The sequence below is a fragment of the Alexandromys fortis genome, unplaced genomic scaffold (genome assembly GCF_014885135.2).
Source record: "Alexandromys fortis isolate MF-2015 unplaced genomic scaffold, M_Fortis_MF-2015_v1.1 scaffold_485, whole genome shotgun sequence".
NCBI lineage: Eukaryota > Metazoa > Chordata > Mammalia > Rodentia > Cricetidae > Alexandromys > Alexandromys fortis.
Window position 1 is genome coordinate 10,593 of NW_026068409.1, and position 20,215 is coordinate 30,807.

Genomic DNA, 20,215 nt, shown 5'->3' on the forward strand with positions numbered 1-20,215 from the left:
GGGGGAGGGAAATGGAAGGCGGGGAGGAGGCAGATTTTTTTTCAATAAAAAATAAATAAGTAAAAAAGATAGTTTTAGATGGTAAGTCATGTTATGATCTAAAACAAATTATTTACACATCTTTGGGTGCACCAACATAGCATAGATAATGGAGTATTTTCTCTGAATTAGTCAAATGTAAATGGATTATACATTGTAGATGTACTTACTCCTTGCATATATTTTATATTGTTATTGCAATTATTACATATAGTTTTCTTATATTAGGTATAGCCTTCTTTCAATTTTAAACAAAAATAGAAAATGTAGTGAAATTTTATTTGTATTTCAAAAAATAAAGCTTGCCTTAAGATAGGACTACAATGCTAAAACATTAAAGACCAGGGATGGGATCACAACTTTAATCCCAGGACTCAGTAGACAGGCAGACAAATAAATCTCTATGTGGTTAAGGCTACCCAGGGCTACCTAAGATCCATCCTAAAACAGATCCAGGTGGCGGTGGTCCATGCCTTTAATCTCAGTCTTTAGAAGTCACACACATTTAATCTCAGCAGAAGGAAGGTGCAGACAGGAGTGACATGGCTGAGCAGAGAGAAGAATATAAAAGTAAAGAGACAGGAACTTGAGGTAAGAGGATCTGTGCGCTGCTTCCTACCACCCAGCTTTAAACACTGCCTGGCCCATTACATATAGCCTCTCCTTGGCTAACTGTCACATCTTAATTAATCAATTTCTAATAGTCTGTATATCACCACGTGACTGTGGCTTACTGGGATGACTTTAACCTATAGCCATCTCGGAGAGGAGAGCCATGGTGTCTGCCTGACTCTGCTTTCTTTCTCACAGCATTCTGTTTGGTCTACTCTGCCTATCTAAGCTGCTGTCCTATCAAAAGACCAAGGAAGTTTCATTATTTGACCAATGCAAGTAACACATAGACAGAAGGCCCTCCTAATTGGAGTGCTGAGTCTGAGTATTTATGAAAACAGGAGCTCACTTTTTCAGTCTGAAGATTTGGTGGAGATAAAAGTTGTCTCCACTGGTTGACAGCTTTGCTTTTATAATCTTCAGCTTGAACCCCAATATCTGCCTCTGGATGTTCACTTTTCATGTTAGATTCCTGTGGCATTATCTTTCTCTCTGTGTGTCATTTCTGTCTCTCCCTCAAAACTTATTACTCAATAAACAATTCATTCAAAAGAGAAAATATAGTTATCAGAATTAATAATCACAGTTATAAAAAAAAAACTCTCCTGGCTGATGATAATTACAGCCAAGTTTACCATGAAGTTCAGTCATTTATTGTTTACTTCTTCTCAAGTTGACAATAAACTCCTCAGTTTCATCTTTAAATATGTCACTCATGTTCTTCAAGGATCTTACATCTTACATTTCAAAATTCTCTTAGTTCATTACATAGATACATCAAAATTTTAACAGATATTTTCATATGTGTGCATATGTATTTCTTTGTATATGTTTACATGAGTGCAGGTGGTTGTGGAGGAAAGAAGACCTTTTCAGATCTAATAGAACAATAGTTATATATACTTAAGAACTGTTATTTTGGGTGCTGGGAATCAAATCAGATCCTCTTCAAGAAACTGCTTTTACTAATAATTGAGCACTGTCTCCAGTCTCTAGAATACTCCAAATATTAACTGCATTAATAATTTTTGTGAATACTAAAGACTAAAAGCTAAGAGTAATCAGCAAATTGGAATTCCATTTAAATAAATAAATAAATAAAGGAAGGAACGAAGGATATGTCTTCATTAATACATTGTCACAGAGTCAACATTCCTTTCAAAATTATCAACACAATTTATAACAAAAAATGATGTGTTCTCCATCAGTATCTATGTGCCTTATGTGATCATCATGTCACATGCAAACTTTAAAGGCATTCTCTTATCATTTATGTTATTTTCTTTCTTCTGCATAGATCAGGAAATACACAGATTAATTAATTGAAGATAGGCAGTATTCCCATTTTTATTATTCTCCTGACTGCTGACCTCCAGTCCACTAAAACTTGCCATCAATGTTAAATGTGTATCTTCCCTTCTCTATTACAACTCTGTGAAAACACTCTCACATCCGTTGAGTAAGAGACACATGTGATCTCAAATTAAGTCAAACTAACTGGGAATGTTAAACCTCAAAACTTCAGTCATGTTACAATAGCATCTAATACTTTCAGTTTTGAACAAAAGCAATGGAAAACTGATTTGTACAAAGTCACAGAAATCATTAAAATAAACAAAAGCTATTTACATCAGTAGACATAGTTATGAATCTGTTTACCCACATGAAAAACATCATATAAAAACAATTTAACATTAATGAACACAAACTCAAATCTTGTGAATGACTGAGACATATCAAAGAGGATTGTAATATTTGTAGACATGGAGAGATGACAGAATTATGGATGTTGTTTTGGGAAATAATTTTATTGAGAGACAAAGGTATAGTAATAAAAGTAAGTATTCATAACTGAGATAATTTCAGCAAGTATGTTCCTGCACAGGAGAAAAATTCATTAGCAAAGTGAAGAATATAAAAAAAATATTGGAAAAATGTTCTTAATTAATAATTTATTAAAATATAACTATATCCTTTTCCTTCCAAATGAACTAAAAGCACACTTGGGTCTCATTTGAATATAAGTGCACTATCCTCAAGGAGAGGAGAGATTATAAATATGCTAGGATGTTTTTATCTAATGATCATGGTGCCGTCTTTCTCTTGGTTTTTCCTTAAAAGTTCATGCTGCTATAATAAAAAGCATAACCTAACCTTTGCCTAAAATATAAAAATACTCAGAAAAGCCCATGTACTTTCTTTTCATGAAATTTCAGAGACTAATGTAGGGTAATTTGTGTCCCCATAGTTGTCAGTTTACACTTTGTTCATGGGAGACTGTGCCTCACATGATAAAATAACACACAAAGTACATATAATGTGTTGAGGACACCGGATCTCTTCTCAACATACATGTGGAGAGAATTTGAGAGAATGTGTAAAAAAAATGCAAGTCAAACACTTGAGAGAAGTGCTTAATCTAATCATGTCTGCATAAATTCCTGGGATTAACATGTATTCTGTTTATTTTGCACCCTCTGGTGGTCCTGAGTGTCCTAACATTGAGGTTTCTGCCTGAGTTAACACTGAAGTTCCACCACTGTGCATATAACACAGTAATAAGTGGCTGTGTCCTCAGATCTCACACTGCTCATTTGCAGGTACAGAGTGTTCTTGGCATTGTCTCTGGAGATGGTGAATCGATCCTTCACGGATGGTGCATATCTTATAGTACTGCTGTCTTTATTAATATATCCAACCCACTCCAGCCCCTTCTCTGGAGCTTGGCGAACCCAGTTCATCCAGTAATCACTGAAAGTGAATCCAGAGGCTACACAGGATAGTTTCAGGGATCCCCCAGGCTTCACCAGGCCTCCTCCAGACTCCACAACGTGCACCTCAGACTGGACACCTGCAAACACAGAAAATGTTAGTAAATTGCAACAGAAGCTATATTTTTTACATATCTTGTTTATGTTCACTAACACACTCAGTATCTATTTTTCATAAATTATCTTTTAAAAAAGCAACAAGGAAAACCCAAATCAACACCAAATCCATTGTGTGTTTTGTTTTCAGTGCTGATCACTGAATGGGAAGACCTGGACATCCAGGACTGATTCCTTTGTCTGAGCTCCATCGCCAGTGCTTATCTGGTTTTCAGGAGCAGAGTCGCGCCTTATTTGCATGCCTTCCTCCTATATAAGCTCTATTGTTGGAGCTAAGAGATAGTGTGTTCTAAAATGTTTGTAAATGTTCTGGGGAAGTCTGGCAGGAATGATAATGTTAGGAAATTTTTGTATCACACTAAACTATTTTTTTCATGGCACACATTATGTATCATCTATTTCATTTAATAATCGCAAACAAATAATGCATTTTTGGAATAATTTCTGCCCAATCATTCATGTGCTGTATTATAGATGGCAATAGATATTGCTTTCGTATATGCTCTGGAAATCTTTCCTTATACTGTGTTGACTTCAACACTGATGCATTTAGCACCAACTGAGTCAGCTACAACCCTAAGTGTAGTTGCCTCTGGAGTTTGGAAACTCTATTTTTGTTTTTAGATAATGTGACATGACTAAATTTAATTGCTTAGCATGTAACCTGCAAAGACTTTGTCCACATTCATATGCACCAAGAAGTATAAAATTCTTGTGTTATTTTCCATTTTAGCTTTCTTTTTCCGGAATATCTACCTATCTGTTCACTAGAAACAGGCAGTGATGGATAAGCTAAACTTCAGTGTACAATTCAAGATTTGCACTCTGCATGTCCTACACATATGCCTTCACAGGCCTCCCAGGAGGATGACCTCACTCGCAACGCCACTCAAAATTACCTTTCTTATTCAGTGTGTTTCATTCCCTCTTTGAGATAGTTACCTCTCCTGATATTATATGAAGTAAAAATCATCTGTGGTTTTGAGAAATTTCATTGATCCCACTCTGAGCCCATGTAGAGAACATTGGAGACTTTGGTTGAACTCAGATTACTATTTAACAGAGTCAATGGAACATCTGTGATATGAGCTGATTACTCTTCACACACTTTTCCAATATGATTCTTAGGATGTGAATTGCAACCTATTGAATAGAAGGGCCCTTGTCATCAGCCTACACAAACTGGTAAGTGACCCATGCTCATGTATCCTACCCAGAAACAATAGGAATCAACATTATCTTTAATAACAGTTTTCTCATGACTTGCCTAAAAATTTGTTTTCTTGACATTTGTTTACCATTACCCATCAAGCAGAAATTTACTTCTTAGAAGTATAAACATCAGCATTTCTCATCATTATCTATTGTGCTGATCCATAGATGTACACATCACCAAAACTCTGAATTGTAATCACAGTGTTTCACTCCCATCTTAGTGTTGCATATCTCAAATGTATGAACATGGTCTCTTTCAGCATGTTCTCTATCACCATGTGAGTAAAGAATGCATTCCTGTCCCATCACTTCTTATGTCTAAGATACCAAGACACACTGAAAATTTTATAACCTTGATCTTCATTGACTACTTAATTAAATGAACATTTATAATAATGGTGGCTTATCTTAGCCACCAATTTGAAAGACCTAGATATACATAACTTACATTGAAGAATCACTTCTATTTGGCTGGTCTGCCGCCCTTTAGGCATTTTCTCAAATGGTAATGAAATGGGATCTGCTACACTGTGAGCAGTGCCGTCCCTGGGTAGTTAGTTAGGACCTCTATGTTAAAGTAATCTGATTAAGAAAATAAGCAGTATTCATTTTTGGTCTCTGCTTCAGTCCTTATCTTTACATTCTTGTATTTTTTTTCATGACTCCTGACATCCTTCTACTGTGGTTTTAAAGGCCTCTGTGGCAAAGAGCCTGTTGGCCACTCTGCTCCTTACCTCTTGCTCACTATCCTGTGCACTGCTGCTTTCTTGAAGCTTCGCATTTGCCCAGCTCAGTCCTGCTTCCCCTTGGGCCTGTTTCCCCCTCTGTAAACCTAAACAAATCAGGCCTTTGGTGCTCTCAGTCAGCCTTTTCCTTCCTCCCACACCTTCTGCTTTCTGCATAGAGGGAATGACTTTTCCTCCTGCATCTCCCGTGGCCTGAAAACAGTCCTACCACGACCGTGTTGTTTCCGTAATCATTCCACAGTGTTCTGTGAGCTTTGGGTGAATACTGTCCTTCCTTCTCTCTTCCTCTTTCTCTCTTCCTTCTCCCTTCTCTCTCTCTTCCTTCCTTCTTTCATTCTTGTATTTTTTTTTTTACTCAGTGCTGGACTATGATCTGTAAGATGACCTTTTCTTCTCCTAGTTGCTTTTGATTGTAGTAGTTATTAAAACAATAGGACCAAACTGGGAAAATAACCAAATAAAATGGTTTCCAAATATTATTGGCTCCACATGCTTTCTCTGTAGACTATAGGAAAGAAGAAAGGTGATTCTGACACTGAAAAATACCCCATCTTCTACTAATGTATTCATAAATTGACAGCACAACCTAGAGTCATCTGAGAGGAAAGAATTTCAATTTGAGAAACTTCTATAAGATATGTCTACAGCCAAGATTATAGTTCAAATTATTTCTTAATGAGTGAGCTGGAAGAACCCATTCAATTGTGCATAGAGCTTCCTAACATATATTTTTCAGGAGTTTCTAAGAAATCAGGCTTATCAAGCCCTGGGAAACAAGATAGTAGGCAGCACTCCTGTATTGCTTCCGCTTTATTTCTCACCATGATTTTCTGCCTTTATTTGACTCAGGGATGGAGTAGAATGAGAAAGCTAGTATTTGAAATGAATATGTTTCTTCTCAAGTTTGTTTTAGTCATCATATTTTCCCATAGCAATAAAAATGTAAGTGTACCCCTCCCTTTGAGTATCAGTATCTGATAATCAGGTTTCACTTGTACTAATGTCTCTTCAGTTCATTCTAAAAAAAAAAAAAAGATCAGAGATGCTCTTGTATGGGATTTTGTTGTATTCAATGACAACTGTCAAACCATAGTAGGAAGTGATTGGTCCCTACTCTTGGATACAAGACCCAGTGAGATCATAAGGTTCTGACAGGATCCTTTTCCTGGACAGTGACTTTCTTGGACCAACCTGAAGAACAATGCAGACACTCAGCAGGCCATATCAGTAGGAATTTTCAGAGATCAATAACAGTGATACCTGTCACATGTGGTAAAATAGCCCAAACTCATGATGAATTTTTAAGCTCTGAAAGCTCAGTGACTCTTGTGATCATGTGGACAATGTTTGTGTAGAGGTTAGTCCAGGGTCTATTTCTAGATTTATCTTCATCTCTGAATTGTTCTGTGCCTCACCTGTGAAGTGTGATTCAACTTGGAACCTAGTATTGTTTGTTATTCTTGATGTCTACAATATTGAAAATTGTAGGTAAATGTCAGGAAATTGGATCTTCTTTCTCATGTAACGGCGTAAACAAATGCAGACAGATTGTCAAAATATATACAGCTTTAATGGTGAAATAGACTTACAGAACCACTGTTCTTGCGGAGACCAGGAAAGCAGAAGTAGCATCTGGTAGCATGCTGGCCAAATTTATAGGCTAACATTAGCCTGAGGTGAACACGCCCCCTAAGGGGCGGGACTTATCCCTACATTCTCACAAGGAATATGTCTCGAAAAAAGCAAAAAAAAAAAAAAAAAAAAAAAAAAAAAAAAAGAAAAAGAAAAAGAAATATGATATTCCTGGACGAGAATGAACTTAATCTTCAACAAAGCAGAAATCATCTACACTGTGCCTGAACCTTCCAATAGGCATTTCCATGACCTCCTACACTAGCTGAATCTGCCTCTGCCCCCTATATATGCTAGGATGTTTGTCTGATATTATAAGGAGACCTAAAAATAAGACTCTAAGATTCTAATAACAAAATAGGTGTTTAGTGTGTAAACTTGTATAAAATGTATGTTTAATATAAGAATAAATAAAAAATATCATCTACCATGAGCAAGTAGGATTCATGGTATTGACATAAACCTGGCATATTGATCAATGGGAAAGAAATTGAAGTACTTATATAAGTTCAAACACCTATGGACACTTGATTATTTTTAGAAAGAAGTCAAAAGTCCAACTAAAATAAAAGGGCATCATCTTCAACAAATGAAGCTGGCTAAATTGTTAGGATACACATAGAAGAATATAAAAATATATATTACATATAGATAGATAGATAGATAGATAGATAGATAGATAGATGATAAATACACAGACAGATTCATTATGACACTGCACGGAGCTCAACTGAAAATGGATTAAACATCTAAACATAAGATAATGCAAACTGAATCTGACAGAAAAGAAAGTGAGGAATTATTTTGGAATTATTGACAAAGGAAAAGACTTTCTGTAAAAAAAAAATCAATATTTCAGATGGTAAAAATAGCAATAAAGGAAAGGGAAAATCTTTTGTTTGTTGAAGGATACTATCATTTAGTAAAAAGATCAGGCTACAAAATGGAAGAAAATTTTTTACCAACTTCTCATCTATTATGGGGATAATTTATAGAATATCTAAAGAACACACAAGAAGAGGGTATCAAGACACAAACAAATCAATTAAAATGACATAGACTCAAAGAGAGAAGTGTCAAAAAGTTTGATAAGGATGAAAAAGAAATATTCAAAATTCACCACTATGAAGGAAAGGCAAGTCAAAGATGCTTTGAGATTTAAATATACACTATTCAGAATGTGCTAGGACAAAAAAAAATACACAAAAACAAAAAAAAAAACAAATGACAGCTCATTATTGCATCAAGCAGAGTAAGGAACACTTATTTATTATAGGTGAGAATACAAATTTGTACAGCCATCACAGAAATCATAGTAGAGGTTCCTCAGGAGTACAAGGAGAGTTATCTGAAGTTTCAGTTTATTCATATATCTAGAATATTTTGCAACCTAAGGTGAAGACATTTGTCAAAACATATTTATTTCTGCCTAGGTGTTCATCAGTAAATGAATTGAAAAAGAAAATATGGTTCATTAACACAAAGTATTATTATTCAGATGTTTAAATTTCAAAGTCATGAAATTAGAATACAGAGGACTGGATCTAGGAAAAAAATCATACTGAGTGAGGTAACCCAGACCCCAAAAGACAAACATGGTATAAATGCACTTACATGAGGATGGTTGCTCTTGAAGTTTAGGTAAGTATGTTTTACTCCACATAACTACATATGTTAGGTTTAAAATATGGGACAGGCAGTAAGTTAAATCTATCCAGGAAGCTGAAATGGAATGCAGAGTTATGGACTAGGATGTTGTGCAATGGAATAGGATCAAAGATAAGAGGATTAGAAGAGAGGAGAATCAAGGGTTTATGGGGAGGGAAAAGTAAAACTAAGGGCCAATTGGAGGTTCATATGGAAAACCATAAAATAGAACATATATGAAGGCAATCTAAATAGAATTCCATAAAACAAGGTAGATGAGGATGTAGCTGGACATCTCTCATAATAAAATGAGGCCTCCAAGTCTAGGAATAGGTTATATCTAATTAAATTACTGGCCAAGCAAGTCTCATGCAGTACCCAAACAATCCAGTCTACTGCTAAGTATATATCACTTGGTGTTCACATTTGGTAAGGTAATATCAATGAAAACAATACTTATACAAATCATTAAAAATGGATAACTTGAGTCGTTACCTACCTAGAGTCTTCACACCTAGTGATTAGTAGTCACAGGAACTAGAAGATATTATACATGCTACCAGAGTAGAAAGATAAATTCCAATCCAACTATGACCATATCATATACCTGCCTGTATTATGTGTTACAATAATACTGACACAAAACTTCTGGCATTAATCAACCAATGTCTGATTGCCTTTAAGGATCACCCTTTGAGATTAAAAACATCTATGATACTGCTCTTATGTCCAATACCATGAGAAGAGATAGATCAGTGACCTATGGCAAAGTCAAATACTAGTATCTTTCTAACATAACATAGAAAAAATTAACTCCTAATGACATTCTACAATATTCATAGATCAGTGGTTAGCTCAGGCATCATCAGACATATTGTCTCCTTCATAAGATAATTATAAATACAGAAACCGATTGCCAGATAATATGCAGAGAGTGAGACACAATGAAAGAGTCAATCCTAAATGGGAACTCTGTAGAACAAGTGACAGATAGAATGTAAGAGTATAAATTTGTAATTCATCTATTTATTTATTTATTTATTTATTTATTGGTTGTGCTGTGGTTTTAGAGTCTGTCCTGGAACTAGCTCTTATAGACCAGGCTGGTCTTGAATTCACAGAGTTCTACATGCCTCTGCCTCCTGAGTAAGAATGTAAGATTCTAAAGAAGTGTAAGAAAATAAGGATATCTGGCTGCCTGGAGAGCCACCCAATATTCTTCTGTAACTTTGAGGCATCCAGATTTGACCTACAGGCCAATACATCTGACAAACATTTTTGAAAAGAAGAGAATATTGAAGAACTCTCCTACCTTGTCTTGGTAAAGTTTAGTTGTCACTTTCTTTAGCATCATGTTGATCCAGTTTAAGTCATATAATGCCAACAATTGAGGCAAGTGCATTTCTATGCCAAAATTGTTTGCTTTTGACATAAAGAAACCACAGTCCATATGGAGTTACTTTGATGCCTATTATATTCTTGAAAATAAATTGGTGAGGCTAGACGCAGTTGTGTCTCACTGTCATAGAAACCCTTGTGCTATTTATTAAGACATTTCAATGCCATATTCTATTGGTCTTTGAAATATTTAAAAACTATCTGTCTATCTAAATACATCTATTTAAAATTAAAAACATACATAATATAAATACAAGTTTCTATATTTCAGGTTACCTACATTTTAATTGTTTGTTATATTTTTAATAAGTTGCATAAGCATAATATCTCAAATAAGAGTGGAAACTTGTATATAGTATAACAATTCAATTTAAATTTAAATTTGTATAATAAACAAAATCATGCCAATGTAAAATACTTTGAGATTAATAGTTGTTTTTTGAATTAAATTATATTCAAAAATATACCCTTCTTCATTAGTTATGTGTTATGTCCTCTTTTTTCCTTTAGAAAAATATATTTAAATTTCATTTCTTTCTCTACCTTTTTTTCACTCTGACTAATAACAACTTCCTGCAAACCCCACTTAAATAGCTCCTTTAACATTTTTTTTTTTTTTTTGGAAAAGTGGGCATCACAATCTAGATTACTTCCTCTTGTCTGGGTTGAGTTGAATATTTCGGGGAATCTTGAGAAAAGCAAGGTTAATTGTTAAAAGTTGGCTGGAGTAGTTTATGAGGACTGACCATCTCAGTCTACATCCTTGAAGCAGTTTAGGTTGTACACTTTTGAGAAGATTGAAACGGAGATATTTTGAGATACTGGATCACCTGGGCAATCTATTTCAATTGGTTCTGGTTCATTTGTTCTGAAAATAAATAAACTTTTAATGATAATATTCAAGTATAGACTGTGTGTTGTACATAAACTTTTAATGATAATATTCAAGTATAGACTGTGTGTTGTACATAAATTAGCCAAAGATGATTTTTTGAGAAGGTAAAATATACATTACATTTTTTTTTGTTTTGATTTTTTAGGTTTATTTCTTTCTTTCTGTACCCAGGATTTTTTAGGTTTGGTTTTCCATTAGGTCCATGGTATATCTTTGGTTCTTGGTCACTCAGGCAGTGCCAAGTGTGTTCCATCTCATAGAGTAGACATTAAATTAGATAATGGTTTTTCTACTGAAGGAACTTTTGTGTCAGTATTGCAGCACAGTATTATGCAGAGAGGTCACTCTTGTAGATCAAAGTATTTATAACTGAGTTGGTGTTTGACTTTCTCTTCTGGTATTATAGAGAGTAACTTACAGTGCCATCACTGCTAGTCTCAATGCTTGAGATCTGTAATTAGGCACCAGCTGGATATTTCCATATTCAATTAGGTATGTAAGATTTAACTTCAAAATAGAAACTTCTGATCCCGGCACCAGGAGAGCCAGCATTGGGGTGAGAAACTTTCTATCAATTTTTTGATAACAACCACTAGCATACCATGCCTGGCATTATTAATCTAGTCCAAATTCTATTGCTAGAGGTATTAAGTCATATAATAGAAGGTACTACTTAGATTCTGCTAAATGACAAGTGTCCAAATTCCTTTGGGAACAATTATGTTTGTATCTCTTTTTCAGTTAAAGAAGCTTCTCTTTTACCTCAATTGTTCCTCTCCCTCCTAATGATGCTTGCATTTAATACAGTTCCTCCTTTTCTTTTTCAAGACATGGTTTCTCTGTAGTTTTGTAGCTGTCGATCCACCGCCAATGTAAAAGACAGGCTGCAGAAACAAAACTTAGCCGGTAAGCCGCTGCCATGTGGCAATACACAGATTAATAGAAATGGGTTAAACTAAAATTTAAGTTAGTCAATAAGAAGTTAGAACTAATGGGCCAAGCAGTGTTTTAATGACTATAGTTTCTGTGTGATTATTTTGCTTCTGAATGGCCAGGATGAACATGTAGCCCTCTCCTTGCAACAAACCTACCTTGATTGTTTTTATTGTACTTTTACACTGAGCTTAATATTAGTGCATGGTAATTAAGGGCCATTTTTTAATGATATTTTGTATTCCAGACACCATATTTCTTACATAAATATGAGATTATAACCTAACCAAATACCTTTATTATATTCCTGGAAATTGGCATCAGTAAAACTGTAAACCTCCCCTGGTCTCTGTCTTTTTGAATCTCTCCCTCCTTCCTAAGTTCTCTCTCTCTCTCTCTCTCTCTCTCTCTCTCTCTCTGTATATTGGTCATTTTTCACACACACACACACACACACACACACACACACACACACACACAAACACATTTCTTAGTCTGTTGTTGACCAATAGTATCAAGAACTCAGCGACAAACAGAAAGTCTTGCTCACTTTTGGTGGAATTATTTTCATGTTTCCTGAGGAAAAGATTATTCTATTGAAAGCAAGACTTGTTGAGCTGCAGAGAACTGAAAGAAGAAGCAAATCATTGGCTGGCGGGACCCTCAGGTGATTGTGAGTGGCAGTATTTCAGCTTCTGCTCATTAATTTCTAGACAGGGAATGCTGGCTATTGGAGTGAGATTACCATATTTTATATTCTGGTTTGGAGCATATGCAGCATTTTCCAGATCTTTGTTCCAATTCTGTAAGCTATTGTAACTTCATATGAACCATAACGTATCTATAAATGAACCACTTATGGCTCTATATAGACCTTGTGTGTTTAGTGACTCTGAAGATAGATAGATAGATAGATAGATAGATAGATAGATAGATAGATAGATAGATAATTAGATAGATAGATAGATAGATAGATAGATAGATAGATAGATAGATATGTATTTACCATTATATATATTTGTGTGTGTGTGTTTGTATTTATCACTATAGACTTACATTCTTTTCGTATTTATGAGGCAGGACCTTTCTTAGATAAGAACCTAGTCCAGGTGGAGAAAACCTGGGTTAGGCCACAGGATACTGAAGTCCAAATCCTCATTTTTCTGAGACAATATTCTTTCCTGGTACCTTTCCAGACACTGTGGATACAACATTAAGGCCCAATCTCTAGATTTAAAGTTAGAATCCCAACATGAGACATTTTTCCTACTTTGTAATAAAATTGAATTATAGTTTTGATGAGGATAGATGTGACTGGAAATTTCAAATCTCCTACATTGGGAGAATTTGCATTCTTCTTTAAAATACAACCTATTAATATTTGATTTGGGATGTCTTTATGTATATGTGCTGTTTTTATTGGATAATGAATAAAGCTCATTGAGCCTATGGCAGGCAGCATATAGCCAGGCAGGAAGAGATATAGAGAAAGAGTAGGAAAAGTCAGGGAGAAACAATGTAGTTGCCAAAAAGAGGCAAATGCCATGTAGCTTCAAAGAAGAAAGAGGTAAAAAGCCACGAGCCTTACAGTAAAATATAAAATACTAGAAATGGGTTAGCTTAAGATATAAGATTTAGAAAGAAAGACATCTAAACTATTGAACAAAAAAAGTATCATAATTAATATAGATTCTATGTGAGTGCTTGAGTCTGAGCAGTGATGAAATGACTGAGTGGTCTCTGCTTTCAAATATTTCTTATTTCAGCAGGTTGTAGGTATGCATTTCTTGTTTGTTTGCTTTTTATAATTCTGTTCTGTTTTATTTATTTGTTCTCTACAGAGAGAAAGAAAGGTTATGGAGCTGAATTGTAGAGAGATGGGGGTAGAAAGGATGAAGGAGTAGCTGGACAGGGAAACAATGATCAGAATATATTGTGTCATATTTTTTCAAAAAAGTTAAAATAAATAAATAAACCTGAATCAAATAAGTGAGAAAATTAAAATCTGTGCAATTGGTATATCTTGATTTATACTGAAGTTTTGTGGATTTTTGTTTGTTTAGCTTGTAATAAAGAAAACATTTTTCTTTATAATACTGCAATAAAATAGTTGTAGTCATGGCAATGATAGATAACCAAAGTTTGGTTTGAAAAAAATCCCACCTTTTCTGTAATACATTTCTGCTGTTGGATGTCTCTTTCTATGTTGCGAGTATGTTTTATTACCATTGGTTAATAAAAAATCTGATTTGTCTAATACCCAGGCAAATCAGAGACAGGCAGGAAATCTATGCTGAGCCATAAGGAAAAAGAAAGCAAAAAGGAGGAGATGTTAGTAGCCACAAGAGAAGTAAGATGGCAGGTAACAAGCCATGAACATTGTGGTAAATTATAGAATAATAGAAATGGGTTTATTTAAGTTGTAAGTATGAGTTAATAATAAACCTCAGCTAATATGCCAAACAATTACAATTAATGCTAAGAGTCGAAATAATTATCCTATAAGTAACTATGGGAAGTAGTAGTCAGGAGAGAAACCTGTTCAGAGGGACCAGACAGAACAGAGAACAGTTTCCAGCTACATTTGTTGCCCAATCTACATGGGACTCTTGATTTTCCACATAAGGCCTGAGAAAGCTTTAAAAACTTTTCTGCTTAGAAAATGATTACAGGTATACAATAAGGAGATATTTCCAAAAATCCTATTTACTAATGTTTCTTTTCATTTAAAGGGTACTGGTTAAAAATGATTAATGGTCATAATTATTCTCTTTCTAAAGAAAAATAGGTGATATATATGCATATATATATAACATTGTGATATATAGCATATATATAACATTGTGATATATATGTGTGTGTGTTGTGTTATTTATATATAACATTGCTATATATTTTGGTTTATTAATAAAAATTTAAGGTCAATTTTGTTATATGTTATGCATATATTTTACTTTTGCTTAACATTAACTATATTTATGCAGCTCATTTGAAAGTGTAATATATAGTTTTGAAATACAAATTAATAATCATTTATAATTACCAAACTTATGTGGTCATGTTAGGTTTTCTAGATATACAATGTTAAATTTCAGATAGACAGGTATTCTTCAAACACTCAAAGACCTACAGAATACAGAATTTGAAATGTTTTAAAAACTTTAAGGTTTTTTTTTTTTGTTTTTTTGTTTTTTTGTTTTTTTTTTAGGTTTCTTAGAGAGAAACTTCTGCTCCTGGCAGCAACAATTATTTCAAAAGGATATGGACATTGAAGAAACTTCTTATGGAGTTTACCTTCAATTTGTCAAGGTTAACAATTTATGCAAGAAACTGCCTTTGCCTGGGTTGTTTAACAATATATATATTAACTGGATATAGAGGACCCACAGGAAAAATGACTAGTGAAGTTGCCAAAACAAGATGGAGCAGTCCATCAGGATTCATGCTTCATGCAAGATTCTGCCAGACATTCTGCAGGACACAGAAGAAAACAACAGTTGAAATTTGCCAAAATAGTCAGGAGTCCTTCAGATTTCCTGATACACTGAGAAATCTGTAGGGGCCCATGTGTGACTCAGGTTCCATCTGGAGTCCATTCTAACGTATAAGTCATTTGAGTTCAAGTTGCCTGCTCTGGTTTTTCCAATAACCTTGAGTACTGTGGGAGACCTCTGATTATGATCTTGAGAAAAGATTACTCTATCTAGGAGAAAGTACACTGCTGACAACAAACCTCAGGAACATCAAGCTAGAAAGTGAGGTTGCTACAGAGCAGCATGCACACACTGAAGAGGAGGCTGCTCACTCGAGGACAAGAATGATCTTGTGGTTAAATACTGAATGACCTCTGTGCTGTGCTTTGTTCTGCTTTTGTGTATAAGCAAGGTCTGAAATATCCCCTAGGCTGCCTGGCTCTTTGGGCATAAATAAACAAACTTCTCAATTCTATTCTCTATTTTCTGTCTCTATTTCTTTCATCTGACAATTCCTCACCCTTAATGACCTCCAATCCAGGAAGCCTAGCTGACTTTGTATTAGCATGCTCCTATAGGTGGTGCCCAGTCAAGGGGCCCCTGGGGAGGGCAACTTTTGTAAGGTCACAGCATGTTAAATGAGTGCTTGAAAAAGTGGAAGTGCCACCTGTCAATTTTTGGAATATTAAGAGCAGTTGTGTGCTATAAATAAAAATAAATAGCAGTTATGTGGTGTAAATAAAAACGTTGGCTGGACAATGAGAAAAAACAAGTAAGAAGTAGCTAGAAAATAAGTGTAAAATAAATAAGAAGTAGCTTATGTAAGAAGTAACTTAAATATGAGTGTAAAATGTAATTATGTGACAAGGAAACAGCAAACAGTTTTTTGTGCGTTTACTTACAGATATTATAAAGGCCAGGTGTACTAAGGATGATGAGGATCAGAAAATATAGGTCACCCTTGATTAGACAATGAGGATTCCTTACCAGAAGTCTCTTTCTCACATCTCTCCCTTTTTCTTTATTTCTTGGAAATTTCTTTCCTCAATGTAGGGATTTCCCTCATGCTCAGATAACACATACTCATTTTAACAAATTAAAAGAAAATAGATCTTTTTATTCCCAGAATCAGTCAGTCAACCCTGGAGAATTCTTGGGATATTTTTCCCACTCCTGCCATATATTATTCCCTGAATCAATTAAGTTCCAAGGGGGTTGCTATTTTCATATGCTATGTCATTTTCATAGCTCTGCTCTTCTAGGAGGCAAGATATGATTTATGACTATCATACTACAGATTGTAATGTTTACCAGACAATTATAAAATCACATATCACATCACAAACCAATCATTGACTTCTCTCTAACCTCATATTACCTTCTGCCACAGCTGGGATATTAAGAATGCTTCTTTCCAATAATTATCCCCTTCACTACTGTAAACATATTCATCTTCTACCTACAGAAAGCCACACTGAAACTGTTATAGCCAATTCCAAACCAGGGATCTCTGGATGTGATTCTTCACAGTCTGTGATTATTATATTCATGTTTTATTGTCTCTCTTGAGCAGTAACATATGCCTGCAACTTCAGTGTTCACATAATTCAGCTGCAGAGAAAATGGATCTTGTTTTTTGTTGTTGTTTTTAAGACAGTGAAAATGTGTCAGAGACTGATTTTAAATTGTGCTTCTATTGTTATTAATATTCCTCACAATACAAGGGTCTTCTATGGTGGCAGATGGATCCAGATTCAGTATTACCCTCTGTAGCTTCAATACAGAAAATCACAACATGTCAAATTATTGTGCCTAGGAAAAAAATGAGCATCTTGTTTCTGCTAGATATAACATATTTTGCAAGGAATGATGGAGTTATCCTGGTCTATCTTCATTGAAAGGCATGTGTCAGAGATTTTCAGGTTAAGGTCCTTAGTGCCTGGTAAAGTGTGTGTTTAAGATACTGAGAAATTTAAGCATTCCTTAAGCGTGAAACTTTTAAACCACTTCTGATTCTCTGTGTTTTCTAGAACTCTTAAAAACATGAAGAAGATTTACAAGGCAACTGCTATTAGACAATAATCTTTCACACTTTCTTTAACTTGAAAATGTCATTATATTCTAGAAAATAAATTTTTATTGATCTTGATAATAAACAAGACAATAAACATGTCACAGTATCTGTGTTTCTGTGGCCTGTCCTTCTTGGCCTGTTTAAGATTCAGTTCTCACTGACCATAATTAGGTAATCTGGGCTTCTTAAGTAAATGTTAGCACTTACAAAGTGTGTATCAACTAGACTCATATCTTTGTTAAATGCTTTTGCTCAAATCCAAGGTAAACAAGCTCATTTATCATTCATTAAATATTACTAATATTTTTATCTTTTTTCTTCAATATACCATGTGGCTACTCAGAAGTTAATCAAAAAATTCTTATGTGCAGAGTATGATCAACCAATGGGTTCACTGTGGTCATCATATGTTGCTGACACCCCTGTGAGCTTGCCCTCAGCCTGGTGTTAGGTAATAGTCAGTAGATTTCTTAGCTTTATCTCTATACTGTACTATTTAATGAGTTGTGTTTGTCATAATATCTCTAATGTAACACTCTATATTACATTTGTTCTCCATTATTTTGTTTCACATAGCTGAGGTCACTATAATAGTATTCAGAGAAGGCTCAGGATTAGACCAGTGGATTATCTGTTTTCTTTTACAGATGCAGAAATTAGTGATAATTAACACTGAATCTACCGAAATCATCACTTTTACCAGTAATGCTTCTTTAAGTCACATATAAACTATTCCAACTTTCCTACCTTCAGCAGCAACAGAGATATCTATCACAGTAAACGATCAGGCAATGCTATCAAAAAAACACAAGCAGAAAGCTGAAAATTGTGACAAGGAGCTATGTTGCCAATAGGAAAAGAGTTAGAACACAGAGTTTAGATGACATCAGTTGGTATGGGTAAAAATGTCACTCAGATAATTCCACAAGCCAAAAGTACACAAAACACCTCCAAGGAATCCTTTAATGGGACATTGAGGAAGAACGCAATCTTTACAAGGATGCAAATCTCAAACATTCACTATCAAACCTATTAGGGACATTCCTACATTGGAAGCCTGAAATATAGACAACTTGTTTTCCAATCTATCTGTGAAAAATAACATTGATTCATGGAAGATCTGGATTCTCTTCCACTCGTGAGAAAATAATGAGCACGGTTTTCCAATGATTTAAAATTTCATGATATTTACAACTGAGGGAATAACTATCACCAACTCTTATACAGGTATTTTTTAAATTGTTTATTCCCTCCAAAAGAAGGTGAAAATTTGATATTTTAGATGTTCCATAGGAGATATTTGCATACTTATTACAAAGTAAATAAGTAGGAACTGTCATACAATATGTCATAGCAAAGAATCTCTAGAGTATTGCTTGAAAAGGAAGCAGAAACCACATGTTCTAACATAGTAACAGTCATAAGCTTGTTTGTGAGGAAGTATATCTGAGCAGACTGATATTTCTTAATTGTCTGTTGGTCTTGAGCACAGGGAGTTTTGTATCTGAGTTCACACTGAAGTTTCCTTCCCATGTTTTTGGCAAAGTAAATCATGGCAGGTGGTTCAGATTTTAACTAATGGCTCTTTGACATAACCCCGTTAATAATGGCTCTGGAAATAATGTTTCAATTAGAATATGTGTCTGTAAAAATCAATGATATAATAATATAATATTCTAATCCCATGGCCCTTGACTTGTCAGGATAGATGTCCATGTATTTCTTCATTTCTGGAAGTCTCATATTCTAGTCCTTATTTCTTTATTCCTGATCTTTGGGCTATAGATAACTATGGTGGAAACATTTCTTAGCAATGGAAAGGCCTCTTTCAACTGCAGAGTCTAAGGAATTCCAAACAAATACATACTGCACCACCTTGTTTGTGATACTATGTGAGACTTTCAGAGATTCTGTCCAGACATTATGCATCACCTTTGGTTTATATCAAATTTCTTAATGATCAGATAGAATTTTTCAAAGATATCACCAAATCAAATGTCACTCTTGCTAACTGAATTAGGGCACCACGGTGTGAGACCACTTACTATGCTGAGTTTACTTTGATTATGTGGTTAAGGCACTATGTTTAAGGATATGCACTTGGGTTAGATGCCTTTACCTGTGACCTTCTATAGGAGGAGATCACAAAATACAGGCAAAAATCAAATGGTGTATGTTCAAGTGTACCTGCACACAAAATTTTCAGTTCTCTTCTAGGTCAAAGGTAAATTTTGCTCTGACACATTTAAAATTACTATTTAACAATGTGAACATGCATATTTATCCAATATGATGTTTTTAATTCTAATCACAAACGATGTATTTTCTTGCACAAAATATTCAGTCTATTTGAGGCAGTAACCACTGACATCAGTTTTTAGACACTTGGCTATATGCACTTAATTCCAGGAACCACCATGTTTTTGTCTTGGCTCATGCTGAAGTCACCTCACAGGATAAGAAATACAGCTGCAGTAATGTGTAGACATTTTATCATTCTATGTCTCATTCATTAGGCTTCACAGCAATTGCTTTGTGTAAATAGTTCAGGGTGTATTCCAAAATATAGACATTTATGAAGGGGGCAGGTATGGACAATAAAAAGTTGAATAATTTTTTATAGTGATAACTACGGCAATGCTGATGTCAACTGATTTCTAAAA

General features: G+C 34.6%; 1 gene segment (V, D, J or C); it reads right to left on the minus strand.

Moving 5' to 3' along the window:
* Positions 1–3,170: 3,170 nt before the first annotated feature.
* On the minus strand, positions 3,171–5,248 carry LOC126495616 (Ig heavy chain V region 6.96-like). The segment is given in 2 exon segments: positions 3,171–3,502; positions 5,203–5,248. Coding segments are annotated over 2 exon segments (378 nt in total).
* Between the last annotated feature and the right edge of the window lie 14,967 nt (positions 5,249–20,215).